General features: G+C 48.8%; 1 protein-coding gene across 1 annotated transcript in view; it reads right to left on the reverse strand.

The window, feature by feature from the left end:
• Nucleotides 1-11,791, reverse strand: part of NHS (NHS actin remodeling regulator) — a 376,533-nt gene extending 364,742 nt beyond the window's left edge. Inside the window, exon 1 of the mRNA XM_049873363.1 lies at nt 11,186-11,791. Coding sequence (XP_049729320.1) covers nt 11,186-11,696 — 511 coding nt within the window. The 5' untranslated portion in view covers nt 11,697-11,791. The remainder of the gene's footprint in view (nt 1-11,185) is intronic.
• Nucleotides 11,792-12,572: the final 781 nt, after the last annotated feature.

Raw genomic sequence — 12,572 nt, forward strand, 5'->3', positions numbered from 1 at the left:
GCCTGAGGCCTTAAAAGCTTGCAAGCAGCCAACCAAGGCACAATAATTGGTCTCTACTTACCTGGAGCAAGAGAGGAAAAGGAGAGTCAGGAATAGGAGGAGGATATGGAATGTGTGGCTAATTGCTTCCATGAACAACTAACTGCCTCCTTTACCATGAGACCAGAAGACTGGATGGTGCCCAGCTACCATTACTAAACATTTTGATCAAAGATTCTACAGAAGAGTCCTTATCAAAGGGAAGGGGGAATGCAGAACAGAATTTCAAATTCTCATGGACTTCAGACTTCCCCGAGCCATGAAGGCTGGATGAACCCCTGACATTTCTGCCCTGAGATAATTTTTGGCCTTAAACCAAAAAATCCCCTGAAGTTGTCTTAAAACCAAACAATAGTTTAGCTGAACTAGTAAAAAAAAAAAATGTCTGCCTCGAGCATTATGTTCTTTTAAGATTAAATTGATAACAGCAACTCGAAGATTACATAGGAACCTTAGAGGGCAGTGAATCTATGTTAATGAAGAGGAACAACTCAGAAAAGGAGGGTGAGAATGCTTGCACAAGTCAAAGGATGTAATCAGTATCGCTACATTATATATGTAGAAACTGTTGAATTGGTGTCTGTTTTGCTGTGTATATTCTGAACAACAACAAAATAAATAAATAAATATTTTAAATCACCAAGGAAGCAGACAAAGAAAGAAAAGAACAGAGCAAGGACATAAAAATTCTCACCAGGCATCCTAAAAGAAAGAAAGAAACAAGTACTCTGATTTTCTGCCTTTTACAAATTCTAGAGTCAGAAAATGGACTCCAGGACCCAGAGAATTCTTTTGCAGCCCAACATTGCAGTCATTCTATGGACAAAATGCCAAAGCAGATTCCCCAAAATAAACTCTTTACCCATTATATACAAGAAAAGCAAAATGGCCACTATGATTACTGTGAGTCCAGTTTGAGCCAGAATAACCCCATTTTCCTTTTGAATAGGGTTATTAGACTGGGAGATCAAAGGAGTGCTACAGACATAGAGGATCTTGATTTCAGCAAACCATTTGACAGTTGCTCACGATGATAGGTCTGTGGGCAAGGTGGAGAAATGTGGTTTGAATGGGGAGGTGCGGGTGTGCTTGTGGCTGCTGTAACGATGGTACCCAAGGAATGTTGATTAATAGACGTCAACTTGGAAGGACATTGCTAGTACTGCCTGCCAATAGGCTCTGGCCTTGAGTCCATCCGAGCAATTATTGTATCAAAGATGTGGGTGATGGCATAGAATCATACTTATAATGTCGGCGGAAAGCAAAATGCTGTGGGCTGTAGCTGACACATTGAATCAAGATTTTAAACTATCACCACTGATTAGAAATGAAAGAGCAAAGCCAGCAAGATTCAATTTAACAGAGACAATGCGGGAGTCTCGTGAAATTTAAGTTCAAAATACCAACTACACGAATGGAATAGAGAAACCTCATGTAAAAGAACTGCCAAAGGAAGGAACTTTGTTGGGCCCTAAGAGCAATTTTTTTTTAAGAGTAATAATGCATCAACAGTGCCGTGTAATGGTTAAAACCACAAGGATCACCTTAGTCCTAGTGGGCTGTTTAGATACAAAAAAGGAATGAGTCCGTTTGTGCTCTGCACCTGTGGCAGAGGGCAACTAGAGTGGGAGAGGATTGGAAATGGCATTAGGAGGCCAGGTTGAAGGAAATGAAGTTGTTTTACCTTGGATGAAGAAAGCTTGGAAGGAACCCTTTGCTGTTGAGTTGATTACCTCCAAACAGCTAAGATGTCCTGGAAAATAGATTATAGCCAGGTTCCACATGGCTCCAGATGACAGAACTAGGACTAACAGGCAGGCATTACAAAAAGACAGATTAAGGCTCAATGGAAGTAAGGACCATTTGAGAATGGCAGCTATCCAGCAATACACTGGGAACAGTGGGTGGGACCATTTTCCACTGCCAGGGGTCTCAGAGGGCATGGAAACCAGATGGACTACCATTTGGGACACCCTAAAAAATAATCTGACTCTGGGTGCGAGACTGGATTCGATGGGTGCTGAGGTCTTTCCCAACTTTAAGATCCCAAGATTCCATGATTCTTGTTAAATTCACTTTGTTCTTGGTTAATTTCACTTTGAATGACTTAGGAGCTTAAGAAGCAGTAAGAAATTTTTCAGCAAAAAGAGCCCAGGATATTGAATTATTATTTCAGTATACCCAAACCTTCTCATGTTCAGTAATGGATTAAGAAGCAGACATTAATGTAATAGAAACAAATATTGGCCATGCCTGTCACAGTCATTCACAAAGATGAGCTAGACAAAGTCCCTGCCCTCTGTGGGCTCCCAGTCTGATGGGAGGGTTCTCCAAAACATTGTTTCAACAAATGCAGACCCTAGAATGAGATCTTTAGATTCCTGAAATCATTCCCACCTCATGAATTTTTATCTCCATTTATTACCAAGATGGGATCCATGAAGAACTGTTGATGCAAAAAGAACTTTCAGGAATGTTTGAGATTGATAGTTTGCGCCAGGCATACTCTTCCCATTATTATTTTCTAAATAATTTTTATTGTGCTTTAAAGTGAAAGTTTACAAATCAAGTCAGTCTCTCACACAAAAACCCATATACACCTTGCTACACCCTCCCAATTACTCTCCCCCTAATGAGACAGCCAGCTCCCTCCCTCTGCTCTCTCTTTTCGTGTCCATTTCGCCAGCTTCTAACCCCCTCCACCCTCTCATCTCCCCTCCAGGCAGGAGATGCCAACATAGTCTCAAGTGTCCCCACCTGATCCAAGAAGCTCACTGCTCACCAGCATCCCTCTCCAACCCATTGTCCAGTCCAATCCATATCTGAAGAGTTGGCTTCGGGAATGGTTCCTGTCCTGGGCCAACAGAAGGTCTGGGGGCCATGACCACCAGGGTCTTTCTAGTCTCAGTCAGACCGTTAAGTCTGGTCTTATGAGACTTTGGGGTCTGCATCCCACTGCTCTCCTGCTCCCTCAGAGGTTCTCTGTTGTGTTCCCTGTCAGGGCAGTCATCTGTTGTAGCCGGGTACCATCTAGTTCTTCTGGTCTCAGGATGACTCTTTCCATTATTTTCTAAAAGTGTGACACACAAAATCTTATGTCCCATGATCTTTTAATAGAGTAAAAAGAAATTAAACTGAATCGTCAAAATGAAATTCCAACTATGTTTAGTATCTTTTGCCCATTTTGTAAATGGGTTTTTGGTTTTCTCATTGTTGAGTTTTAAGACCAACTCTGCTTAAAACTGTCCTTGTCCCTAAAATTCCAAAAGTAGCAAATCCTCAAGACTTTTGAGTAAACATGGAACTACAGGAGAGATTTCATGTTTTTGCAATCTTAAAGGTAGTGCCCATTAAAGGTAGACTAGAAGCTCTGAGACTGAAGACGTTTACACCTTTCTGATGGCACGTGGAAAAGGCCTCCACGCACAGGAAGAAAGACATCTTTATTGTTACCATCTTAGCAACATCAGCCCAGTGGAATCTCAAGGATTTCCTAGGTAAAGTAGTTCAGTAGTTTTGATTTAAAAGCCCAATCCAATACAACAAGAAAAGTATAGCAAGAAATGTGTTGCTGTTACTAGTTATGAGGAAATTACAACCATGAATTATTAACCTTTGAAAGATTGCTTTCTTCTCGGTTGTTCTGTGATGGGTTTAAAAACAGCTTTCAGTGGAGCTGTTAGGATGTCTGAGTGGCTCAGGAAACTCACTGAGCAGAGCCAGGAGGAACAGAAACCTAACCATAGTTACTGAAACCTCCAAGGAAACACATTAACCAGACTATCTATGAAAGGTCTTTTCAAGCGGCAGAATGAACAGAATGGGGAAGAAAAAGCAGGGCCATCCTCACCAAAGCAGAATGGACCCGTAATTAGCATTGCCATACCAACCCAAAATGATCAATTCCCCCAATGTGTTACCTCAAAGTTCCTTTCAGGATTTAGCAGTTTCTGTGTCTGCTCTAGAGTCCCTCGGTGATGCAAATGGTTAATGTGGTTGGCTGCCAACTGAAAGGTTGAACGAAGGTTTGAGCCCACCCAGAGGTGCCTCAGAAGAAAGGCCTGGCAATCTGCTTCCAAAAAATCAGCCATTGAAAACCCTATGGTGCACAGATCTACCCTGACACAGAAGCGGTCATCATGAGTTAGAATCGACTTGATGGTAACTGGTTTTATGTCCCCTGCTCTGGCTAAAATTATACTTCTCAAATAGGGCGTTTGGATCTCCTGGGGCTGTCTCTGATCCAGTTCGAAGAACAATAAACAGCACTGTCAAAGGCTGGCTGATGGAACATTGAGGAACTGAGGGGATGTGTCTTCACCACAGACTTGAGTTCCTTCCACGCCTCTTCTCACCCCTGAAGCACTGAAGATCTCCCATGCTGACAGAAGGTTCAAGCTGTGAATCTGCTAAACGGCAGTAACAATTATTTCTAGACAAACCACAGGGCATTCTGGCAGGTAGCAGGAATGTGGCTATATGATAATCCCAGGGGAAATGGTTTAAGGAAACAGAGTGCGAAACATCACCTCTACCATACTCCTGGCCCTAGGTCTTTGCCCTCATAGTTTAAAAGTTAAACAGATTATCTTGGTTTGAGTTCCCCTAGAAGCAGACCCTACGACAAGGATTTGAGTACAAATAGTTTATATGAGAGGCGATTGCAGGGAACAGCCATAGGTGAGTGCAAGAAAGTATCTGCAATACCTATAGATGAAAAAGGATTCACATCTATAATATATAAAGAACTCCTCCAACACAATAAGGAAAAATACAAAGAACCTTACTGAGAAATGAGCAAAGGCCATGAACAGTTCATTCACAAGAGATTATCCAAATGGTAAAAAAAAGAAGAGGTGTCCAACCTCAAAAATTAAAACCACAGTGAGATTTTATTACATACACACCAGTGTGGCTACAAGCAAAAAGACAATACCAGTGTTGGTGAGGATGGTGAGCAACTGGAACTTTCATATACTTCTGGGAATATAAATTGGTACTATCAGGTTAGAAAACTGTTAGGTAATATCTACTAAAGCCAAACATATCCATCCCCTGACCCAGCCATTCCACTTCAAGATATATACCAAACGGCGGTGTGCACATACGCTCACCAAAAGACATGTAAAAAATGTTCATGGCAATAGCCCCAAACTGGAAAAAACCCAAAGGTCCATCATCAACCAATCGTGGTACATGTACACAATGAAACTTTATTCAGTGATGAGCACGAGCATCTACTTAACATCTACTTCTATACTGGACAACATGGGAGAGTCTTACAAACATCATAGTGAGTGAACACTGCTAGACACTAAAAAAAAAGTACATACTATATGATTATACTTAAATAAAGTTCGAGAACAGGAAAATCTAACTGATGGAGGTGGAAGTTGGGTCAGTGGTTACCTTTGGGGAGGGGGATAGTGACTGGGAAGAGGCTTGAATGGCAATTTCTAGAGTGCAGTAATGTTCAACCTCTTGATCTAGGTGGTGATTACATGAGTACGTTCACTTTGTGAAAATCAACCAAGCTGTACATGTATGACCTATGTACTTCTCAGTAAATATGTTAAACTTCAATATAAAATTCACTTAAAAACTCACTAACTACATATAATCAGTAACTAAAAAGCCAACATCATCAAAATTTCTAAGGATGAACAGCTTAGGGTCAAGGCTCATGAAGTAATTCCAAGTCTCAGGTTTGAGTGACAGAAAAGCTAAACTCACTTCAAATTTATGACCATCAATCTCGGAAGGCTCTTGGCACAGCCAAATGACCCTACTACACTTCCTTACTGCATCTGCATTCCCCCCATGACAACTAATAGCACCTTCCCTTCTCCTTGTATATCTCCAATGCCCTCCCAGCTGACGGTCTCGCCACATACTTCACAGAGAAAATTGATGTAATCAATAAGAGCACCTCATCTTGCCGTGAGACAAGAACTGGATGGTGCCTGGCTACCACTACTGAACATTTTAATCAAAGATTCCATAGATGAATCCTGATCAAAAGGGAGAAAATGCAGAACATAATTTGAAATTCTTATGGACTCTAGACTTTCTGGAGCCATGGAGGGTGAAGGAACCCCTGAAACTATTGCCCTGAGATAATCTTTAAACCGTAAACCAAAAATATCCCCTGAAGTCATCTTAAAACTGAACAATAGTTTAGCTTAACTAGTAAAAAGAAAAAAAAAAAGGACTGCCTTGAGCATTATGCTTTTTTAAGAACTATCTATATGGGATCAAGTTGACAACAACAACTTGAAAGATCAGACAGAAACCTTAGGGGACAGTGAGTTTATGTTAACGGGGGAAGAACAACTCAGAAAAGGAAAGTGCACAACTCAAAGAATGTAATCAATGTCACTAAATGGTACACGTAGAAGCAGTTACCTTGGTGTATGTTTTGCTGTGTATATTCTTAATAACAACAAAATAAATAAAATTTAGAAAAAAAAAAAAAAGAACACCTCATCTGTCAGTCCGGCAGCCCACCTGCATCTCTGCCTGAATCCTCCATCTTCCCTCCAGTTCCTGTGAATGAAACTCCCCTGCTCCTGTCTACACCACCCCCTTCACCTCCACTGGTACTCTGATCCCATCGCCTCTCATCTTCTCAAGAACATCAATAAGTATCTCATTCCTTTCCCAGCGCCATCAATTTCCCCCTCTCCATGGAAACCAAACATGCTTAAATGTCTACAACTTTTAAGCAAATCTCCCTTGACCCTGTGTACTCCCCTTCAGCCGCTGCTTTATTTCTCCACTCCCCTGCAGAGCAAAACTTCATACCCACCCAACCCAGTGCCATCGAGTCAATTCTGACGCACAGTGACCCTATAGGACAGAGTAGAACTGCCCCATAGAGTTTCCAAGGAGCACCTGGTGGATTCAAACTGCCAATCCTTTGGTTATCAGCCGCAGCATTTAACCACTGCGCCACCAGGGTTTCCAAAACTTCATACAAGAGTTGTCAATTGCCACTATCTCCTCTTCTGTCCCCTCCAGATCTCTCTCCAAGCCCTCTTATTTGGGTTTGGTTCCCAGCCCTCCACCCAAATGGAACCTATCAAGGCCTCTAATTACTTACAGGTTACCCAACTCAATGGCTATTTCTCAGTCCTCATCTTACTCTCGGAAGCATTTGATCAAGTTGACTTCTCTCTCATTCTTGAACCATCTTCTCCTGGTTTCCCTTATACCACCCTCTCCTGGTTTTTCTTCTACCTGGCTGGCTGCTCTTTTTCAGCCTCTCTCCACCACTATCAGATTTCCAAGATTAGATGGCCTCAGGCTCAGACCTGGCCCTTTTCTCTTTCCTGTCTACACTACCCTAGTTCCAAGGTTTCGGATAGCAACTCTACCCTTGTGTCTCCCTTTGACATCTCTCGCCCGAGCCTTTTACCTGAGCTCTGGACCCACACGTCTAATTGTCTCAAGCATCTCCCCTTGGTTGTCTAAGACACACCAGGCATCACAAACTTAGCATGGGCCAAAGAGAGAACTATTGATTCCACCCCCTCCACAATAAAACATCCAGTCTCCCACTCAAAAAAAGAAAAAAAAGAAAACTGTCTTCGAGTCATTTCCGACTCACAGCAACCTAAAGGACAGAGTAGAACTTCCCCGTAGGGTTTCCAAGGCTGTAATCTTTATGGAAGCAGACTGCCACATCTTTCTCCCATGGAACAGCTGGTAGGTTCAAACTGCAGGCCTTTTGGATAGTAGCTGAGAGCTTTAACCACTGCACCACCAGGGCTCTTTCACCCATTAGTCTTTCCATTTTTAGTAATGTTACCATCTTATGTGAGTTGTTTAAGCCAAAAAAGCTAGGAGTCATCATCCTTAATTAATTTTTTCCTCTCACACCCTGTACCCAATCCAATCGGTAAGCACTATCATTTCTATTTCCAAAATGAATTTAGGATCCAGCCACTTCTCACCATCTCCACAGCTACCGCCAGTCACAGCGGCCAACTGGTCTACCAGCCTCCAGGCTTGCCTCCAATGACTTTCATAAAATGTAAGTCAGATGCTGTCACTCCCTGCAAACCACCTCCCAAGGTGCCTCAGGGCAACAGGAAGCAGCTGTGCTGTCCAAGGATGAAGCAGCAAGCCCAGTGACTGCATGGGGAATAATAACTGGGGTGGGAAGGCTCTTAGGGAGTGTGGAGGCACATAGATACCCTCAAAGTGGGAGAAAAGGGAAGGTGCTTCACTTTTAGGCTTCTTTTCCCTTTGAACCTCCCCCTAGGCCTTCAGCAATGCCAAAAGGAGATCCATCGTGTAGCAAATGCCACCGGTGCTTCACTCATATCCCCTCTGCCCTTCCCAAAGGACACCTGTGTGCATTCCTGTACACACCATAGGCTTTTTGCACCTCTCTGCCTGAGACAGTTCTCTGACTCCGGGAACATGCTGGGACCACACACGGGGCAGGCCAAAAAGCCAGGGAGGTCATGCTCCAGATGCTAACTTCCCTGAGGAAGGGAGGGAAGTTGGTGAATTAATATTCTTGCTTCCTCAGTCCTCAGTGGAACAATTCTGAGGTATGTTCTCAGGGAGTCCCCAGCTGGGTTGAATCCTAGTTGCCCACAGTGGTAACTGGCTCAATAACACACCATGCATTGTGTACTGACTTTCACTCCTTTCCTGCCTCACTTACCTACTTCTCTCTGCTTCCTGGGATCCCCCTGCAAATAAAGTACTTGCACCAAAATCCTTGTCTCAGGCTCCGCATATTGGGAAACCCAAACTTAGACACATAACTTGTGCATTTCCTCCCAAAGGTAATGCCTTTCACAACATCAAACAAGAACAACACCATCCTAAATACATATGGCCAGGAGGAGAGATCTAGACAGACTGGAGACAGCCTTTTTAGGAAGATTAAAAAAATAACACATTTTAAGTCTATTCCTGGATATTATATTACCAGTTGCCTTTGAGTCCATTTCAACTCACGGCCACCCCATATAGAACTGGGCTCCATGGAGTTTTCAAGGCTGTGACCTTTTGCGAGCATTTGCGAGCAGATTGCCCCGTCTCCTGAGATGCCTCTGAGTGAGTTGTAACCCAACCTTTTGGTTAGTAGCCCAGCTCTTAACGGTCTGTGTCACAGAGGGACTCCTCAATATTATTTAGCCCCCTCTTTATTCAGGAGCCCTGATGCTGCAGTGGTTAAGAGCTTGGCTGCTAACCAAAAGGTCGGCAGTTCGAATCCACCGGCCATTCCTCAGAACCCTATGGGGCAGTTTTACTCTGTCCTATAGGGTCACTATGAGTCAGAATGGACTCGATGGCAATGGGGTCATTTATTCATGTATAAATATGCATAAATAGAGTATATATTCATTGACTGTATGCACGAAGACACTGAAGATCCTCTTCTCTCCATTAATCACTAGTCTGCACCCCAAACTATTAAAAGGACTGCTAAATTCTGGGCACACAGCTGCCCACTGCTGCCTCAAAAGAAAGAGGGAAGAGGATATTCTGATTCTGCTCCAGGACTGAGCTTCACTTGTATGAAACCTAACACACACACACACACACACACACACAAAATGTAGGCACTACTTGACAGACTGCAAAACTCCCCTCCAGCTCTTCTGAAGTGAAATCGCCACTCGCCCCAACCACTCTCCCCAGATCTCAGCGCTGTTGAAAGTGAAGGGCCTTGTCCCTGCCGTGCGGTTGGGGTAAAAAAGGAGGCAGGATTAAAGCGCTCATTTCAAGTCCCAAAAGTAAAATACGACTTGGCCCGCGGCAGTCTAATTCTTTCCAGAACTCATCCCCGGAATTGCCCTTTTAAACAACCAGTCATTAACCCAACTCCGGGTCTTTTATAGCTGCGAAAACCGATAGCGCACATCATTTATTCATTACTCTTATTGTTATTGCAGAAAAGCGGCGAATTCCCGGGGCGGGGTTCAAAGCGTTGGTCAGAAGAGGGAAGGGACGCGCGGGAGAGGGGGCAGCAAGGTGGCCAGGTGCCCGGAAACCCCGGGGGACCGAAGCCGCGAAGGCGCCCCCACCTCGCGCGCTCCGCGGCCACCGCGCACCGGCGCAGCTGCTGCCGCAACCGGGGAAGCTTCTTATGTAAGCCAGACCCGCTGACATCACCTTAACGCGAGCGTCGCAGCCGGACTAGGCGCCAAGGGACCGGCTCGCCGCCTGGGTCGTGCCTCAGTGATGCCGCCGCCGCCAGGTTTGGGCGACAGTCCGCCAGAGAACCAGCCTGTGAGCCCTTCTGAGGGCAGATAGCACAGAATGGCCATTTAGAGGGAACCCTGTGCTGTCCAAGAGCGAGGAGGCAGCAAAGGGGCCCAGGGGTCTCCCAGACCTCCTCCCTCACCCCCTCCCCGAGCCTGACAGGACTAGTTCATGCCGCCAGACTTCTGCGACAGGGAATCTGGGGGTCCGCCTGCAGGACCCTCGGAGAGCAGATGGCACAGAAAACCATTTAGTAGGAACCCTGGGCTGCTCCGGGCAGCAGAGGCCCAAGAGTCTCCTCGCTCTCCCCAGCGGCCGGGACCTCCTCCCCGTCCCCGCGGCCCGCCGGGCCGCTAGGGTTGGAGCCCAAAGCTTCGGAGTTCGCTCCAGAGGCAAGCGGCGCCGCGCTCTATGTCGCACACGATCAGAAGGTACAAGTTCGGGACTCGGCTCAGCCTCTGAGGTCACAACAAGAGTGACAAAACCGCCCCGGCGCTGCAGAGGCCCGGAAAGCACACCCATCAACCTTGGAGCCCCCCAAACACACATGGATGGGGTCGGCTAAGGGGCTCAGGGCAGGGCTACTGTAAATGACCGGAGCGGTCCCCGGGGGAGGGACACGGAAGGCGTGCCCCGGAGGCGACCGACAGACCCCTCTGCCCATGTGCCCATCAGCGCGTCCTTCGGGCCCCTCTTCGCCCGCTGCTGCCTGCGAGTTCCGATGCGGCCCTTCAACTTTCCCTGCTCCTCGCCCGCCTCCCCGCCCCGGGTTCTGGCCTGGACACCCAGCCCGGGGATGGGGTGGGAGGGAGAGGAAGGTGCGAGCTGCGGCGGGCTCGCCGCTGCGGGGCTGGGATTGCGGCGGCCGGGGAGGGCGCGAGGGCGCGGCGCGGCGCGGGCGGGGACGGACGGTACTCACGCACTGCCTCCTGCTTGGGGTCCAGCGTGCCGAGGACGCGCTGCACGCCGTCCACCTTGCCCTGCAGCGCCCAGACGCGGCGGTGGGTGAGCTGGATGTCGCTCTCGAGCTCTTGGAAGAGGCTGCACGCGTGCCGGGCCACGTCCGAGAGCTGCCGAAGCACGCGGGCCAGCGCAGCGTTGCTGACAGCGCACAGGTCCAACATGAGCAGCACGGCCGCAGCCGCTGAGGACGCCTCGCCTGCCCCGGCCGCCGCCTCCGGGGCCCCCGCCGGGCTCTCCTCACCGCCTGCGGGTGCCTCTCCGCGCGGCTGTGGCGGCCCTGGCGGCGCAGGGAGGGCGCAGGGCGGCTCCTCTGGCTCCGGCGCCTCGGCCTCGTCCCGCCGGCCGGGCGGCTGCAGCAGCGGCGAGGGTTCGTGGCCGCCCGCGCTCGCGTCCTCCTCCGGGCCGGGCGCCGGGCGCCGCTGCCGGCACAGCCACTGTGGTTCCACGATCCGCTTGGCGAAAGGCATCCCGAGCAGTCGGGCCGCGACTTTCGGGTCTCCTCGGCTCGCCCCTGGCGAGCGGGGAGCCGGCGCGCCCACCTGGGCGGAGAGCGGGCAGGAGTCGGGCACAGGCGCGCTTGGCGGTCGGGGTACGCAGGGGCTCCTCGCTCACCCGGCCTTCTCTTCGCCCCCGCCCGCCCCCAGCAGATCAGTCCAGTCAGCCCCCTCTGGGTGCACCGTTCCCTGGAGAGGCTGACAAGCGCGGGGCGCAGGAACCCCGGGGCGCTCCTGAGCTCTCTTCACTTGCTTCCAGCCGGGGCCGGCTGGTTCAGCTCCATCGTTCCTTCGCTCGCCGCTGCCACCCCTGCCGCTGCCGCTGCCTATATAAATGGGAGTGTGTGCGTGTGTGTGTGTGTGTATGTATGTGGGTGGGTGGGAGTGTGTGCGCGCGTCTCAGTTTGAAAGTACCCCAGCGCAGGCCTCTCCCCGCGCGCCCCTCGGCCGCTCCGGGGAGCGATTGCGCCCGGGCTCTCTCCCTCCTGGGCGGGGAGGAGGTCTCGGAGAGGCGCTCTGAAAACCCGGAGAGAGGAATCCGCCTTCAGCCCGGGCGCAGGAGGCGGCGCGGGGGCGGCGGGGCGGACGCAGGGCGGGGGGAGATCGGGCTGAGGGGGGCGCAGCGCCCCGCGCCGCCGCTGGGAGTCACTGGTGGACTCGCTGCTCGGAGCGCGTTACGGCGCTAAACCACTTCCTCGCATCCAAGGGGTCAGGATTGAGATTGTAAGCGTGTTGGGGGCGGGGAGTCCCCGAGTTGGGGGTGGGGGTGTCGGCAGCAAGCGCGGAGAGAGGAGGGTGGGGTCTCGGGGATGCGGCGGATTTGGCGTGTTGGAGCAAGTTGCTTCGCGG

This window comes from Elephas maximus, chromosome X (genome assembly GCF_024166365.1).
Source record: "Elephas maximus indicus isolate mEleMax1 chromosome X, mEleMax1 primary haplotype, whole genome shotgun sequence".
In the NCBI taxonomy this organism is placed as follows: Eukaryota; Metazoa; Chordata; class Mammalia; order Proboscidea; family Elephantidae; genus Elephas; species Elephas maximus.